The sequence below is a fragment of the Artemia sp. Qi Xiang Cuo genome, chromosome 11 (genome assembly GCF_049724085.1).
Source record: "Artemia sp. Qi Xiang Cuo chromosome 11, ASM4972408v1, whole genome shotgun sequence".
Classification (NCBI taxonomy): domain Eukaryota; kingdom Metazoa; phylum Arthropoda; class Branchiopoda; order Anostraca; family Artemiidae; genus Artemia; species Artemia sp. Qi Xiang Cuo.
In genome coordinates, this window is record NC_142804.1 from 24,959,087 (window position 1) to 24,977,926 (window position 18,840).

The 18,840-nt window shown below is 37.8% G+C and overlaps 1 protein-coding gene across 2 annotated transcripts in view; it reads left to right on the top strand.

Moving 5' to 3' along the window:
• Positions 1-18,840, top strand: part of LOC148946795 (glucose-6-phosphate exchanger SLC37A4-like) — a 237,746-nt gene that overhangs the window by 160,374 nt on the left and 58,532 nt on the right. For both annotated transcript variants that reach the window (XM_089096608.1, XM_089096609.1), the window contains exon 8: positions 16,136-16,249. In XM_089096608.1, the coding sequence (XP_088952734.1) occupies positions 16,136-16,249 (114 nt within the window). The remainder of the gene's footprint in view (positions 1-16,135; positions 16,250-18,840) is intronic.

An 18,840-nucleotide genomic window follows, 5' to 3' on the forward strand; every position in this document is an offset into this window, starting at 1 on the left:
TGTGGTATAGACCAAAAGTGAAGGTGAATATGGTATTTGTTCTAGAACAAAAGTAATGGTCTTACCAGTAAGGGCCTGATCAATTTATTTGATCAGATACTTGATTTGGTTGTTACATACACCACCTGGTGAACCGAATGCACTAGGCAATTTTAATCCCATCACAGACATTAGTAGAGTTCTGGGGGGTGGTAAGCATGAGGGGGTATGTTTCTACTGTCCAACATGCCTCTCTCGATTTTGGACTGATTTAAAGCTGCAAAATCATGTGAGGCATTGTAGCCGACATGGCTACCTGACAGTGGAAACAGTGTCTGAGAATTGGGCCATTTTACGTTTTAAAAAATTCCAAAACACCATCCTCCAGTGCAACAAAATATCTTTGGACTGGGAAGCTAAGCTGGTGGAGGTGAATGATCCCCAATTTCCAAACCGAGTCAAAGAACATCAGGCTATTGCAGTGTCCTATGCTCACGCGCAAAGAGACAGTTTTAACACCACGCGGTTGTTAGAAATAGTAGAAACATTAGATGAGAACGATTGCATGGTCAAGGCACTGACTAAACTAATTGGCACGGCTAATGGTGCTATTTCTCGTTTGAGAAATACCCATTACCCAATGGTTTTGTCTGCAGAGGATCGTCTCGCTATTAAAGATCAAAAATATGTTGGGTTTGTAAGGGGGAGTTTGTAGAGGAGGAGGATAAGGGGACTAAAGGGAAAAGAGGGGGTAGGGGGAAAGTCAGAGATCATAATCACTTGTGACAGGAAATATCCTCGGGGTGGAGTTATTTTAGAGGGGTAGCGCATCAATCGTGTAATTTAAAGGTTAGCCAACAGTTTTTTATTCCAGTTTTTATCCACAAATTAAATTACGACTTAAAATTTATTTTACCGGCACAGGAACGTATGCACAGGAAAGGAGGGGGAGTAGAGAGTCCATGGGTAAAGAGTTCATTTACCTATAACATTATTCCCAAATCAGCCAAAAAGTTGCTGCTTCTAGAGCTGAAATGGCAGGTAGTGGATAATGGGCATATGTGCTGGAATAAAATCAGGTTTTTTGATTCCTTTAGTTTCTTCCTCAAGGCTTTGAGTCAATTGATTCAAGTGCAGAAAAGAGACAATTTTGATAGCTTTCCCTTGCTGAAACAGCACTTTTCAGACAGTGAAATGTATGATCTGTTGACCTGCAAAGGTATATATGCATACGACTATTACTGTTCTGGCGCTCGCTTAAGCGAGGTGAAACTACCTGCAATTGAAGCTTTTTATAATTCACTGACCAGCAGTGAATGCACAACCGAGGAGTATGAGTTTGCCAGGAAGGTGCGGTCTAAGGGGGATTATGAAAATGGGAGGGATTATTGTAGACTGTACTTGGCCAATGACGTTTTAACTCTGTTGGATATAGTCTGTAGGAATACAGACCAAATCTATTCAGAGTTGGAGTTAGATATAGGTTATTATTTTTCCACACCCCATTTGGTGATGGATTTGATTTTAAAAATTAGTAGGGAGGAAATAGTCCTAATCACCGACGTAGATCAGCACCTTTTGTTAGAGCGTTCAAGGAGGGGTGGGTATATTTTTCATGGGGATCGTGTCTTGTCAACCAATCCGAGTGGACAAAACAGCAGCGGGGTAAAGTCAAATGCAGTGTTCTTGGACATGAACTTATCGTAGCCCTTGGCAATGTCACAATACTCTTTGCAGTGTGGGAACTATCAATGGCTCGAGAATCCTTGTGAAGTTACAGACATAAGCAACATAGAGGACAATGGGCAGCCAAAATGGTTCTTTGAAATTGACGGGCACATTCCCCTGGCGCTTCACGACTCCGTCAAAGATTTAGTTTTTCCCTATATCAATCGACCCGTGAGCAGGGACTCATTGAGTCCCTACAATCGATCATTGGTTGAGGATATGGGAATGCACTGGACTTCCTCTAAACATAAACTGATTGCTGATTTGGACCCTAAGGATAATATCGTTGTTCACCATGTGCTTTTGCACTGGATGGTGAGCAATGGTTTCAAAATCACCAAAATACATAGGGTCCTGCAGTTCAATCAGCGACCTCACTTAAAGATAGTTATTGACACATTTGTCGATAAACGGTTTATGGCAAATTCCCAGGTAGAAAAGGAGATGTACAGGCAAATTCGAAGTAAAACGTCTCGCGATAAGCGGGTCTATGCTCATAATAGATATTAATGTGATGCTACGAAGGGACCTCTCATGCGGGTTCAAATTAGAGCCGACACCACTTGTACATTGGTCTAAGGCATTGAGGCCAGAAATGTTCTCCTATACGGGCGAAAGCAGCCGGAGATAGTGAACAACAATATTATGAGCAGTTGCTCAGTACTGGAAATTTCCAGAACGCTCAGGTTGTCGTTTTTTTACAATGTGGGTAAGGTGGAATGGCCACGGAAGGGGGAGGCTCAAGTTTAATATGGTGATACAGATTTTCTTCTGTTAAACGTAAATAGGACCGAAGATTTATTGGGTGATCTAGAAAAGGGGGAACACATCAGCTCGCGGATGGATTTCACCAACTGGAATCCATCACTTTACCCCGAGGTGGTGAAACGTCAAGCTCCCAACCAGCTATTAATGTTAAAATGAGACACGGGGAGTGATTTGATATCCAGGGGTTGGGTCCCGGTTCCTAAAGTTTATTGCGGTGAAACTGATAGTGGGGATAAAAAGAAGGCCTGTAAAGAGGTGCATACACATTTTGTAAGGAACAATTTCAACATGAGTGTGTAGAGAGATTTTTCAGAAGGTAGCCTAGTGCCGAGAGCACAAGTGCTTGCAATTCTCTCTCTACACTATAGAAATTATACTGTAAGAGTGGAAATAAATGAAATGTCGTGTATATACAACAAAGTCTATGTGCTCGACAATGGAGGAAGTGTCCTACCTCATGGCCACTACCGTATTTCAGGCCGAGTTGAATGCATAGACTATCGCAATCAACTTGGTCTGGATAAATTAACCTAACTTGAACTAACCAACTAACCACCATCAACCTTTCATAAAGTAACTAACCACCATCACCACCACCACCACCACTGACCCAACTAACTAACCCAACCACTAACCTGTAGCAGTGACGACAACTATTGTACTGTTTTTTCACCCTCGCGGTTCCCGGGGGGTGGGGGGCCCTTCCCGCGGCCGCTCCCGGAGAGTGGGGGGCCCCACCCGCAGCCAGCCCCGCGACTCCCGGGAGGTGGGGGTTCCCGCCCGCGGCCGGCCGGCCTTCGGCCCCGCGACCCCCGGGGGTGGGGGGGGACCCCACCTTTAAATTCATAATGTTCAACTGTACTTAGTTCATGTTCCAAGGGTTTTCAAGTGTTGTTTTCAAGTGCTCATGTTCTGTATAGAAAATTGTGTGTTTGCTACTCATGTAAATAAAGTGTTGTTGTTGATTGATAAAGTGTTTAAAGACAATAAGTGTTGTTCATGTTGATGGACAAAAAGTTTTTAAAGACAATAAGTGTCATTTTTATCATTGTTCATGTTGAACAAATAGAGTTTTCATGTTGTCGAAATAAATGACCATGAAATATTGTCAGGTTCTTGTTGAACATAAAGTGTTATTCTTATGTTGTTGTTCATGTTGAACAAATAGAGTTTTCATGTTGTCGAAATAAATGACCATGAAATATTGTTGTTTTTCTTGTTGAACATAAAGTGTTATTCTTATCGTTGCAGTTCACGTTGAACAAATATTTGTTTTCATGTTGTCAAATAAATGCTACCATGAAATATTGTTTTTTTGTTTAGCCAGTACTAGATAGATCTATGTGGAAATTATTACTGCTACTTATTCATTGGACACGTATGATTTACAGTTAGTTGTAGTCCGACTGTTGTCAACAGCAGCAGCAACATGAATCAATATAAAAGACCCTTTAGGTTGTTTCTGTGTGGGCCCTCAACGTCAGGGAAAACAACACCTTTAACTAAAATAATTCAAAATTGCGATAAAACGTTTTTGGAAAAACCGAAAAAAATCTACTATTGCTAAAGTATTTGGCAGGAGTCCTATGATCAAATAAAAGCTATTGCCACAACCATACCAATACAATTCATACGGGGACTTGATGTTTTCAATAGTATTGAACCGAACTCGTGGCTGATTATTGAAGATTTGGCTGAATCCATTGAACAGTTCTCACAGGAAATGCTACAACTGTTCACTGTTCGCTCCCACCATGAACACATTTCCATAACCCTAGTTCTACACAATCTGTTTCATCAGAGCAAATGTATGCGAACCCTTGCTTTGAATTGCACTATCTATATTATCTATCGGGTTGTTCGTGATTCTAGCTCGCTAATAACTCAATAAACAGATATACCCCGGCGTCCCTAAATTTCTGTTGTCAGCGTACACTCAGGCGACTAGCAAGCCCTACGGTTACATTTTGCTGGATCTTATTCAGAGCACGCCCGAGGATCTACGTGTAGTCACCGACATTTTCAACAATGAAATTACAGTATATCTTCCAGTGAACAGTAGAAAAGGCTATTAGTTGGTGTTATGACACTGAAGAAACTACACGAACAATGGCATTTATTTTCCGTTTTAAGCACTTCAAAACCCTTGCTTAGGAAGGCCATACTCAAACATGATATTGACAATGATTTCATTAATCTAATATCTGAACTTTGTTTAAATTTAACTGAGGGCAATGTTCAACTGCCAGAAGGTGTTAGAAAACAGACAAAGCAACATCGTTCCACTGTACGCGCCATGGCTTGTAAAAACATGGTAAAAATTTTTAAAAGACAACGACTCCTTCAAGCGGGCGGTAGCTTTTTCACACATTTACTGCCAATAATTGCAGGACTTGTAAACAGTTTTCTCTAGAGAATGGCAAAACCCTATAAATTGACACCATTTGAACTTGTCCTCTTGCCCGTCGAACATTTTGAAGACAATCTAAGCAAATTCATTAATGATGAGAATATTGCCGATGACAAAAAATTGCTTTTACTTTAAGATGCTCTGCGACATGTGGAAAAACAAAAACTTTATCGTCAATGCCCCACCTTCGCCGCCACCGCTTTCTCCCACCTTGGAATATCTCCTCAAAATTATGTACAACCGAAGAAGATGGAATTGAATTCAATTGTAACGAAAATCGGGAATCTAGTGCCGCCGCCTTATCGATAGCAAAATAAAAGAGTATTATCTTATCTCTTTCTGATGAACATCAAGTTCAAGTCGATAGCACAGGGAAACGAATTATAATTCAGGGAAAAAGTTATAATCTAGTTGATTTAATTTGTGATATGGTGACGAATCGTAAAGGACTTTTATCCTTTGACAATAATCTATACACCTTTCTAAGTGTATCAAACTTCCCCAAAAGTCTTATTGGCAGTAAGCAAATTCTAAAGAAACTAAGAGAATATAGTCCTCTTCCAACACCAGCACCACCATTTAAAAAGAAGAAGAAGATTCAATATTGTAAAATACTAGTAGCAGCAGCACCACTGATTTTACAACACCTGTGGCTGCTAGTCAAAAGCGAAGACAAATTGAGTCACCCTCCAATGTGCGAAAGGGAAGTGAACATTACATTGAGTTCGTATACATAAAAGGGTTGCCGTTCCGTATGGTGCCTTCAAATATGCTTACAAGGTGGTGCGTCGAAGTGACAACAAACCGCTTACCAAGTTTGTCACCGGCGTCACATTGAAAAATGAGGAAGTGTCTCTATGAAATGAATCGTGTTACACATTACACCAGAATCACCGACTTCGCGGCAAACAATATCGACAAACTAAAACCTTTTTCCCTCTGCATATAATGCAAGTAGTTCTTTTAACTTTAGACGCAATTCAACATCGTCACAATGACCCCTAAAAATATATTCTGAAGGAAATCAGTGTTCTTAGTTGTTCTGCCTATGCCATACCATTGCAATCAAAGAGAGGTTTTGAAGTTAATTATACCATCGAAATTATTCTATAACACCATTTGTATAGAAAAATTCAATCGGATCGTGGTAGTGAATTTCTTAATTTCCATGTGTAAGAGGTTCTTTCGAAATATAATTCAAAACTATATAATAGTCACTGCCTGTTTACGGCTGCATTGGTTGAACGATTAATAAGAACGATTCGTCTATAAATTTCAAGATATTGTACACTGAAAGATACACCGATTTTTATTCATGATTTAGATAAAATCATGCGGATATACAACCATCGACCTCATTGATCTCTGTCCAACTCAAGCCCTCGGGATGTTCACTGCAATAAAAATACATTTGATATTTTTCTAAAGTAATATTTCAATGGTGAAAAAGAGAAAAAAAAATGCGAAGAAGAAATTCAACGTTGGTGATACTATTTTAATTAATATAGCCTCTAATATTTTCGAAAATGGGAATTATTTATGGAGAACCGAACTTTTTAAAGTGTCCAAAATCCTAGAAAACAAACCCACGACTTATCGACTGCGAGTCACCAAAGATGATGAGATTCTCGGCGGTTTTTATGAATATGAACTGCAAAAAGTTAGAAACACTAGCGAACTTTATCAAATTGAAAAGATATTAAAGAGTCATACTCGTAGGGGCAAAAGACAGTTGCTTGTTCGTTGGCTAGGATACAACTCAGATTTTAATTCTTGGGTCAGTGCTGAAGATATTAACAATGCCCAATGATTTCTATGTGACTTTCATGTCCAATGTTTCTGATCCTCTCGACAATGACTTGAATAGAACAAGTGATTTTTTAACGAAACTCTCCCCCACCATCAAATTCGACGACGGAAAGTATGAAGTGGCTCTTGCCGACTGTATTCTCAAAAATACCTACGACATCCTGAGAAATGATAGTAAATATGAAATAAAAAGTAGACCCTATGATTGGCCGCCACCACCATCCTCAAGTTATCAAGAACAAATTCAAAAAATCAATTAGATGGATTATCCTTATATTAAATTACCCTACGAGGAAATCACCTGTATGCACGATTTTTGTTGTTCTATTCATAAACGAATTTTCGATCTTAAAAAAGGAGCTTTTAATTTCAACTATTGAAAGGAGGAGGGTAATATATACACTATCTCCCCTATTAACAATAAAATGTTATTCTGTATAATAACCTAAAGGATGTTCTTGGCTTTAAGCTCAATATAAACAATGGTAAAAGTGCCAGAAGCACTAGTTTCATTTTTGCCCATTACTCACCTGCATCATCCACGGACACTTGTATATTTCTCTACGCTTCATTTGTGGAAACAGCTCGGGTTGGTAATTCAAGTGTCCCCCTCCTACGAGTTCTTGAACGAAAAACCAATCAAGAACATATTCACCAATACAATATAAAGCATCTTCAATATATTCCCGTAAACACTTCCTATTTGGAACTCTGTCAGTTAACACTAAGAACTGAATTAGGTGATCCCATAGAAATTTCAAATGGTTTGGCTGTGATTACATGCCATTTTCATCCAATCCTTCAACAAGATATCTAATAAAAAAGTGCCATTCACTTGTTCTGATATTGACTGCTATGTTAATACTCTTGGCCCAAGACAACTGGGCAATGGAATGGACTATTTCAAAGGACTTTCTTCCATGTCTGGCTACGGTCTTGGTGGTTGGTTTGCTAAGCTGTTTCGCTCTTCACTACCACTGGCTAGAAAATATTTTGTACCGGCTGCGACAGATTTTGCATCCTCTACACTATACGATTGGAGCTCTGGCAAGGATTTTAAAAAAGTGCTTCGGAAAATCTTAGGTCCAGTGCGCGCACCCTTGGCAAGAGATTAAAACAAAATGGTAAAGGCTTAAAAAGGTCGAGAAATAATGAATCACTCATCAGTCTCCACTCAGGTCGGAAATAAAAGACATCATCTCTCTTTTCAAAGAAAAGAAGAAAAAAGCTGACACGTACTGTAGACAGAAGAATAAACCCCGAGAAGAAAATAGTTAGATCGAAACTGGATTTTTTCTCCAAAACTGTCATATCTGCCGCATAAAGGATTATCAACCTTCAATAACCGCATCAATGAATACATTTAAATTCTGAAAATATTGATGGGAGTGTCAAGCATGGATACTATGAAATGTTTTATCTACAACAACCCCTCTCCGACAATATCCACTTTAAAATTTATTCCAATGAAGACTAATTTATGGACATGTCTTCAAAATTTATAGATTTACAAATGAAAGTCCAGAAATCTGATAATAAATGCCGATTTGAGGCAATGGAATATCCTATGAAAATTGTATATTACACAATTTATTTCGTCAAATTAGTGTGTATATCAATGGCAAGCTGGTTAGCACAAGCAACAATCTCTCAAACTATGGAAGCTATACGCAATTGATGCTGATGATGCCCATGTCATATAAAGAATTGAGAGGCACCGCCAATGGCTATGAATATATTAACAAGACTGATAGCACAGGTGCACTTAAAAATATAACAACTTGTGAATTACATCTAGTTGAAAAAATGTATCATTAAATATTTAATATATCCCAATGGCTGCTGCCCAATGTTAAAGCGTAAATAAAATTGACACATGCACCCACTAATGACATATTGAGAAAGGAACTTGCTGTCAATCCTAATGTAAGTCTCTCCCTCACCTTAAAAATACTTCATTTATGCAAACAACAGGTCTTGAGTTCTGTTTCTTTGGCTTTGGAAAAACTGAGAGCCAATGGAAATAATATTAAACTACTTCTTCCTTATACAATAACCAATTAACGTCATTTAGCAATGGGCTCACGCACCTTCACCGATTCATCCTTTATCACTGGTGAAATTCCGTCAAAACTCGCTTTGGCATTTGTGAAAAGTGCCAGTGCAATAGGATCATGGACTGAATGCCCACATAAATTCGAGATGTTTGGACTTTCACCTCTTGTGTTTAAAGTAAACGGTATCCCACTCTACAATCTATCTTTTGATAAATCCTATAGAACATTGTATGAGTTAACCATGCAAACCCTTGATCATGATTCGCAACTATTTGAAAATGGTATAACCAAAAATATGTTTGCTAAAACACATGGTATCATTGTACTGGATTTGTCTGGTACACAGGATATGAGTTTAGTATGTATGGAGACTGTGCGTTTAGAGTGTACATTTGCCGATCCATTGGCTGAGAGTATTGCAATAATCTCTATAAATCAATATTAAACCTATTGGGAAATCACTCCCGAAGGCAGTGTTCTACTAGACTTGGTGCCATGAACACCAGTCAAATAATCAATGTATTTAATATGGATCCATACATGTCCCAGTACACATCCTATTGTCTGCCCTCGGACTATCTTGGAAAAATTCAAAGTGTGAACAAAACCTTGATTATTTTTAATAGCAGTCCATCTACTGTACTGACGGGTAATTGGCTGTTCATCTTTCAAACAATGAAGAAATTTTTTGATCCTCTAGGTCTACCATAGAAAGTCTACATACTCTACATTAACATCTATCTTCAGAGGAGTTGTAAAACTATCATTTAAAATCGGAAGAGGGTGCAGGATCTATCGACTAAAAACTTTGGCCTTCATATACCCTAATAGTTTATGTTCCGATGTCGCGAATCTACTTAGAAGCAGTTTCTCCACATTTATGTTGACAATCCACGTCTGAACGACTTTCTAGTGGAAAATATCCTCTCAGACCTATACAGTATTGATTTCAGTGCCCTAAGAGTAAAGTGCTTAAAAAATTTTTGTGAATTTGTTTATTAATAAAATGCATATATACACAACAATGTCTTTAAATCTTCACTTGAGATTTCTTCTTCTTCATCAATGTATATGCAATTGTCGTGAGCAACTAATGCCGGTAAATCATTTGGATTCACTATATATTGATCTTGAGTCAGTGCAAAGCCAGAATCACATTTTCTGTAGCATAATGTAACTTCACTTTTGACATATCTATTTGTATAGTCAATGATACTATTTGCATTCATATTAGGAAATTCACGAGTTTAAATCTGTCTATTTGAAGCAATATCACATACAGTGTTTTCAAATGGTGAATCACATTCGGTAACTGCCAAATAAAAATCACTTGGTTAATAGTCATAGTAGGCAGTGTCGTCACGAAGATGACGTAGAAACCAAATTTTCTTGTTACCCCAACAGTTGAATCGTAGACCAGATTCCTCTTCCCAGAATAATTTAAATCCATGACGATACCAATCTCGTAGATATAAACTAAAATCACGTTTGGGGTTCTTTCCAATCATAGCGGGGTAAGTATTCTCCCACTGATCACATTTTTCATAGTGACAATTGGAGCACAGGTGCCCTCTAGGGTGAGAATCACACACCTCTTCAAGACATGAATTACATCCTTTAATTTGTACTGCATAGCCTCTATGTAATTTACCAGGATTACATAATTTACACTTTTCACTATAGTCATCAATAATTGTACAATTCTCACATTGAGTCCAACTGCCAAGAGTGTACATGCACAATGGACATATATAGAAAATTTTCGGTTTCCGATGTCAACTCTCTCACAGCTAAAACGAAACTGATCTTCCTCGCTCCATAGATTCAATGAGGGGAAATGGGGGAGAGGAGTAGCTCTGTAACAATACCTCTTTCGAAGGAGGAGCCATCTACATTGAATCCATTGGCAATGTTTTCAAAAGTATATCCACGATATGATTCTGCCTTGTTTCAATTAATATATCAATAAAATGACTATAAGCATTTGAATCACATTTTAAAAGTTTCATAAAATAGTCCAATGGGGGAGAATCACTCCTCATTATATTGTCAAGTGTTCCCTGACAAAAGAATATCCTGCGTTTAAGAGATAACTCTAGAAAATCGTCATCTAAAATCAAATGTTTTTCCATAAACACTAGATTTGATCTAATTCTCTCTTTCTCAAATTTATTCATTTTTCAATCCTTTCACTCCGACCGCTGACTCTAGACTGACCCTGATTCGTTAGCCCTAACCTAACCAGAAAAGAAAGAAAACATTTTCGATTTCGAAACAATTTTTTTGAATAATTACAACAACATCAATAATACAGAGCATGTACAATTAGCGATAGAGTTTATTGTCTTCGATATGTTTCACTAATGCACTTAAAGCACATTGAAGTCTATTCACATGTGCTATATCAACTTTTGCAGCGAAACATAATGAATCCTTCATTTTAAATTTGCTCAAGGATATCACATATCTTGCATATAATGCATCCCATTCCAGACAAAGTCGTGATCCTTTCGTGATTTCCACCGCAATGTTTGGTGCTCTTGTATTATTACCTTCAACTCCACTATCAACTTCTAAGAGGGTAAACATTCCACTCGCCATCAACACACAAATATATATCCAAATGAGTAAAGTCAAAACTGTTCTCACTCCTTTGAATTCTATTCACAGACTAATAAAACTTTAGCAAAAAACCCTTTCCTTATATTCTCTGCAATCCTCCGTCGCTAATATGTTTGTGAGCCTCTGATTGGCTGAGAAGGGATATGTATCCGACTCGCTGATTGGCTGAGAAGGAAACACGTTATCTAACTGTTTTCTATTTCTGGAAACTCATAACATTCGCTGAGAGTGTGCACAAAACAACAACAACAACAAATACTATTTCCTATTTCTGGACACCTTGACATTCGCTGAGAGCGTGCACTTACCCAAAACAACAAATAAATCGACCTTGACATTCGCTGAGAGCGTGCACTTACAACAACAACAACCTCGACCTTGGAAATTTAGCTCATTGACTCCATTAACCACGTGTTCTCCCTAGGGAGGCTATGCCCATATTTGGACTCCCGTCAGCATTAAACTTAATTGTAGATGGCAGCAGGGGTGAGGGATGGGACTCGACCTTGGAAAAAGAGGTCATTGACCCCATTAACCACGTGTTCTCCCTAGGGACTCTATGCCCATATTTGGTGTTCTGATCGGAGTATAAGATACCTCTCTACTTATGTGCATACTGCTGCTATTGCTACTACTGCTACTACTGCTATTGGTACTTCTTTTACCAAGGCTAAAGGTATGAATGTGAAATTTCTAGGGAATGCTGAGGGCGTGTCAGCTATATCCCAGGAATGGTTTAGGATACTAGGTTGAAGTTTTCAGGGAATGTTGAGGAGGTGGTTGGACTAACCAAAAGGTAGTATGTATGCATGCACTCCTACTACTACTGTTACTGCTGCTACTACTATACTACTACTGCTACTACTAACTACTACTAATACTAATATTACTAATACTGCTGCTACTACCATTACTACCAGTACTACTACTACTACTACTGCTGCTACTACTATTACTTCTACTACTGCTACAACCGATATTAATACTACTACTACGACGACTACTGCTACTACTACTACTACTACTACTGCTGCTGCTGCTGCTGCTTCTATTACTACTACTACTACGACTATTACTATTTCCAAGGCTAAGAGTATTAAGTTGAAACGTTAAGGCAATGTTGAGGAGGATGTTGGACTAAATCAAAACACATTATGTACATTCAATTTGTCAAAATGTCGTATCAACAATATCTCAGGAGCAGCATATAGTATTAAGTTGATACTTTCAGGGAACTTCGATAAGGATGTTAAAATAAGCGAAAGGCACTATGTGCATACTACTACTACTACCTCTACTGCTGCTAGTACTATATTTGTTGATACCCCTTTTATTGCTACTACTACTACTAAGGATTTGGGCATTAAGGCAAAATTTAAAGGAAAATTTTAGGCTGATGTTGAACTAAATAAAAGTACTCTATATGTAGGTAGGTTGTCAAAAGGGCGTATCAGCAATATTTCAGGAACAGCCTATAGTATTGAGTTGAAACTTTCAGGGAACGTTGAGGGAGGGTGTTGAACTAACCAGAAAGCACCATGTACATACTCCATCTACTACTTCTACTGCTACTACTGCTACACTGCTTATGCTCCTATTATTGTTATTGCTAAAACTAAGGCTTAGGGCATTAAGGTGAAACCATAAGAAATGTTTAGAGAGATGTTGCATTAAATAAAAACACACTACGTGTATTTAGGTTGGCAAAAGGGCGTATTAGAAATATGTCAGGAACTGCTTAGAGTATTAAAGTGAAACTTTCTGTTTATTTTGATGGGGATGTTCGACTAACGAAAAGGAACTATATGGAATATAGTAACTGGATATCTTAGAAATGGAATAGAGCACTAATTTGAGACTGTCCGGGAAAGCTGATGGGGAAATAAAACTAAATCTAAACACAGTACATGCTTAATAGATGTCAAAATGGTGAATCAGAAATATCCCAGGAACGGCTGGGGGTAGCAAGTTGAAACTCTTAGGTTATCAATATAATACAGATGCAATATCTCAGGCGCTGAATGGGGTATTAATTTGAGACTTTCGGGGAAAGTCGAGGGGTAAACAAAACTAAATTAAAAGGCACTAGACCCGTGTAGGTTGTCGATAAGGCGTATCAGCAATATCTTTGGAACGGCTGAAGGTAATCACTTGAAACTTCCAGGGCTACTATTAATGCGTCCACTACTAAAATTACTTTGAAAATAAATAAAAAGAGTTTAAATATATCCAGGTTTTCAAAATAGCATAGATACAATATCGCACGGAAGCAAAATTTTACGACACAATTTTAAATAGCTAAAAAACTCAAGAAAGCTTAGATTTCAGAAAAGCTCTGGTCTTTTATAATTCTGCAAATTTATTAATTAATATTATGAGCCAGTTTGTTTGAAACAGTTTTTCAAAAAGATGTTGCATCCGCGAAACAGTGATTTTCGTTTGTTTTAGTCTTCAGCCTTTCTCTTTACTTTCACGAGAAAAACTTTGTCTTTCTAAATTAATTTTTTGTGTGGCTTTCAGGTTTTAAGAATAATATTAATAAACCTTGTAGAAAGGCCTTTTTCTAACTTGGCCAGCAAAATCAACGAAGTTAACAAGAATTATGGTTCAAACGTGGCACTAAATATAGGTTTAACTTCGCATCGCTCTTGAACTTTGCCTTAAAAAAAAAGAAAAACCTAGGATTTGTCACCAAAGGTGGGGAGCTGTAAGTGTCCTGTATAGGGTTTTCTCCAATGGCATTTCCAGTGGTGTACTTTTGTTTCGATCTGACGCCGTTCTCGGCGGGTTTCATGCTCTTTTTCAAAATTTCTGTAAACTTGTTTTAAAAATAACATTTTATTATTAAGATTAATCGAAATAATAGCTATCCTTTCTGAATCAGCTACAAACGGATATATTTTTCTCACTAGACATCTTTTTAAAACACATTTCTGAAATTTCACTTACTATGACCCGTGATTCGCTCTTTGCTAGGTTGCAGCTTTCGCTGCAACCATGATGACTGGTTATCAGTCTGCTCATCAAACCGCACATGGTAATAATTATTAAATAAAGAGTGACCCTTACCAATGATAACTTAAAATGTAAATAGGGTCACTGGTAGAACAATATATGTATGAGAAGAAGTGTTATTTTGCGGTGATTTTATCAATGTAAATGCATTAAGCTTAAACTAACCTATGAGAAATAATTAACTCAAAAAAGATTTGACAATTTCACAAAAGGAGGCAAAATACTCATTAATAGTGTCGTGATCTGGATTAAAACTGCATCAAATTCCACGTGCTCGAGAACCTTTACTTTTTCTTTAAATCAGTAAACTTTGTTTTCCTTGGGAAGGCCGGTCAAGGTTTCCTTGTGTTTACCTGTTTGTACCTTTTTTTGTTTTGCTTTTCTCAGGGTTGATTTTGCCAAATTAGTAGTCCGAGAATAGTGTAAGAAGGTACCGAAATTTTTAGTTCTAGTGTCTTTTGAGCAACAAGAGAGATCGCACCATAGCCAGTTGTTATTATAGCCATTTTGGATTCAAAAAACACATCTTGACCTTTTAAGGTTAAAGGGCATTTTGAGGCAACCAATCACCAGAAAACCTACCAGTTTCTTTAAACAAATGACCGAAGGATGGCGCATTCCGTCGCTAAGCACATTTACATATAAAATGAAGGATTGTCACAGACAATATAATTTGGAAGCTCCATGGGAACAAGTTGAAGTATTATACTGAACTCTTTTATTAAATGTTGAGTAGTTGCTCATCCACTTAAAAAGGAGGAAGAAGAGTAGGGGAGACTAGCCTCAGTAATTTCAGATAATTAAGCTTCAAAGCCCATGTTTTTTTTTAATTTCACAAGAGGTCTTTCAAATAGATCTAGAGGATGAACGGGGGTTGAGTGCGTGGGATGTTTAGTGTCTTTTCAAGGAAATTGAGTCAAACACGAATGTTTTACGGTGTCTTTCGTGAACACACGAGCGTAATTCTAGCTAAAAGTGGGCAGTTAAAGGGCAATTGTGGACAGGTCCATGCATAGAATTGGACCTTCAGCACGTGACCCCTCCTTTTTGCTAAAGTTAGTTTATGGAGTTTACCGTTTTTCAATTCTTTTCATTATACTCATGTATATTCGACTTTTAAAATCTCTTCCGTCCTCTCCCGAAAATATTGCAATCCCGATTAATAAGTCAATGGTTTTTACAAGTAGCACCCCTTTCATTTTAAAGGAAAGATTGATTGAAAAAATTGTGATTCTTTAGAGGCCACCCAGCATAAGAACCTATATATGCTCACGCTGTGGTCCGACCAACCCTTTTAGAACATCATGGTACATACTGAGTAATATATAAAGAATACAAGAAATAAATGGTTGCAAAATTGAGAAAATGCTAATCATGTGAAGATTGAGGAAAACTATGGAAGCAATCTTAAGAGTGATGACATAAGGAGGGGGCTGGGGATTTCGTCCGACTCACTGTTATTCAGTAAAGATGGATCGAAAACTTTGACCGACAACGCATTGCCCAACTATCCCGAACTGCACTTGACAGAAGAGCATATTGAGCCCTAGTTCATCAGATTCTGGAAGGAATGGCCCCAAAACGTCCCATGAGGCTGTATGGGACTTAAGTAAGTAAGTAAGTACTGTTATTCAGTGCCCCCAAGTTCTTCTTTATTTACCGATTCCCTCCAAGACACATGTTTATTGTTACTATACACATAACACGATTTTGTTTTAATTAATAAGATGTTTTCTTGTACTTTTAGTATGAAGGAAGAGTGCAAGGTAGTCCAAGAATACTTGCAGCAATAATATTTATGGGAGGAGTTGCTGCTTCACTCTACGCTTTTGTGAATTTCGTAACCCTGGATTCTAGTCAGGTGAGATTAAAACGTTTCAAAAGTAAGCCCCTTACAAACAACTAATACAGTAAATTCATCACAGCGTTAAGCCGCCTGGGACTGACACAATGTAGAGCAAGCTAATCCTTTGCCCACCCATGTTCCTTAAAGAGAGTGGTTTAGCCACCTCCGGAGAAAATACTAAATATTTCTTGTCCTTTTATAATCGCAATCCAGCCTAATTTAGATCATCTTATCTGATCTTTTTTAGCATCTCGATGAGTGTTTTGTAAACCTGTTGTGAACGGTTTCCTTGCAACTGAACCATTTAACTGAACCCACGTTAGTAGTATGTTAACTTATACTTCTGTACCCTGTATAGCAATCTCCATGTTATTTGCGGCCTTTACCTTCCATGGCAGCTTTCCAAGGCATAGTCTACAGCCAGCGGTTATTTGGCAGTGTATAATGTCCTCAAACAGGTTTTTTTTCTGTTTTTGTTGTCAATTACACAATGAATGTAGGTCATGAGTTCAGATACACATTCTTAAAACTACACGTGATTAAACACATCATAAAACTACGTGCTATTTGCTTATGTCCTGTTGGTACTAGTCCAAACGGGTGGGGATTCCCCGCCTGTTCCTAAACATTGCAAAAAAGATAACAGTATGAACGGGGGGATTCCCCCGCGCACATTTGTTTCAACTCCAAGTTTTTTTTCACTCAGAGTGGGTTTTTTTTCGAGCTGTAACCAGTTTTTTTTGCAGCCCAACAGAGAAATTCTTAACAATTCGTCATTGAAACCCCTTATAAGGCTTTCCAAGGCATAGTCTACAGCCAGCGGTTATTTGGCAGTGTATAATGTCCTCAAACAGGTTTTTTTCTGTTTTTGTTGTCAATTACACAATGAATGTAGGTCGTGAGTTCACATACACATTCTTAAAACTACACGTGATTAAACACTTTACAAAAATACGTTTCAACTCCAATTTTTTGTTTTTCAATCAGAGTGGTTTTTTGTTCGACCTGACACCTGTTTTTTAGGCAGCCAATCAGAGAATTGCTTAACAATTCGTCATTGAAAAACTGTATAAAGTGTTCATTATTTGTAATTCAATTTTCATTATGTATTAGCATATCGAGCATAGTACACTGGATTTTATTAAATCTGAAAAAATGGATATTTCTATTTTCAATATGAGTACACATTCATTCTTTATTTCAATAAAAAAAAACGTTTTACTATTAAATTCAAATTTCAGTGGGGACTTAGCCCCCTCCAACAATACAAAATTTTAAGAATATGATGCGTATATTCGACAGAAACGGCATAGCACGCTTTTTTCTATTATGTAAAACAAAAAAACTCCCTTTTCGATTGCTCTGTAGTTTTAGTTCTTTTTCGTTGAAAAGAATGCTTTCCCAATCCCGCATTTAAAATGTACTATCTTCTTCCGCTCTAAATAAGGCCATCTGTGTTTAACATGTTACCAAAGAGGGGATGATTTCAAAACAACATTCCGCTGCAACCCGGATCTAATTACTCTAACTGTTATCGGTCTGATGTGATCTGTTCACGGTATGTGTCTTATCGGGATTAAGAAAAAAAAAGACGGATATGTGCGATTCAAGGCTCATTGAAAAAAGAGATGACCAAATTAGACAGATATTTTTCAATTGTATTTGATGAAAGTAAATGGATTTCATAGATGATTAAGAGGCTTTTATAAAAATATATGACAGGGAAGAGGGCAATGAATCAATTCTAACACAGTTTTCTTTACTTGGTATCCGTTAAAAACGAAATTTTTGTGTTAAATAAGTAATTCTTGTATCTTTTAAAAGAGCTTTACGGGGTTTGAGAGAGACTCTGTTCCCTGATTCCGTGTGGTTAGAGGGGGTTCTTTGTTCAGACTAATTTTTTCTTCTGTAAAAAAGGGAATTGTTTTATTCCATGCTAAATTTTGCCTTCTTTTTAAGAAAGAGGATTCCTACAATTACCCTCCCCTGGAAAAGAGAGCTAAGACTAACGGCGTTGCTCCAATACAACAAGTGGAGATAGGCAATCCATTGGGGGCCACTCACATCCATTCCAGACCGACGCTGCCTGCTCAAAACTCACCAGTGCCAGCTCCTATGCAGCCAGGTAGAAAGCTGAAAAGAGAATGGATAGTTGCTCACATGATGGGGAGCCCCACTGCCTCACCTGTACAAGCCAGTGACATCGCCACCCCATCTATGCAAGAAACGGACGGCACTCAACAGCAGTCTGAATTTGGAAATGTGAGTATTTTCACCTCTAGCTTCTACCTATTTCTATCCAACTTTTTTTGTTTTTTTTCAAGTATTTTCTTTTCGCCATTTTTCAACACCGTAAAAGTGTATGTCAGAGATATTAAAATGTTAATCTCCCCCACCCCCGACCATTGTTTTAAATTTCTCTACCCCCCTCAGAGAGTGCGGAATATAATGCATTTTTTTTTATTAGAAAATAAAGCACTCTTTTGCGTCTGTCTGAACTTTCTGAGGGAGGAGGAGGGTAACTTTTTTAGTTTTAAAAATTAGTTTACGAGTAGAAAAATGCTTCACTACAGATATGGCTATTGTGTTTTTGTGAACTTTCTGAG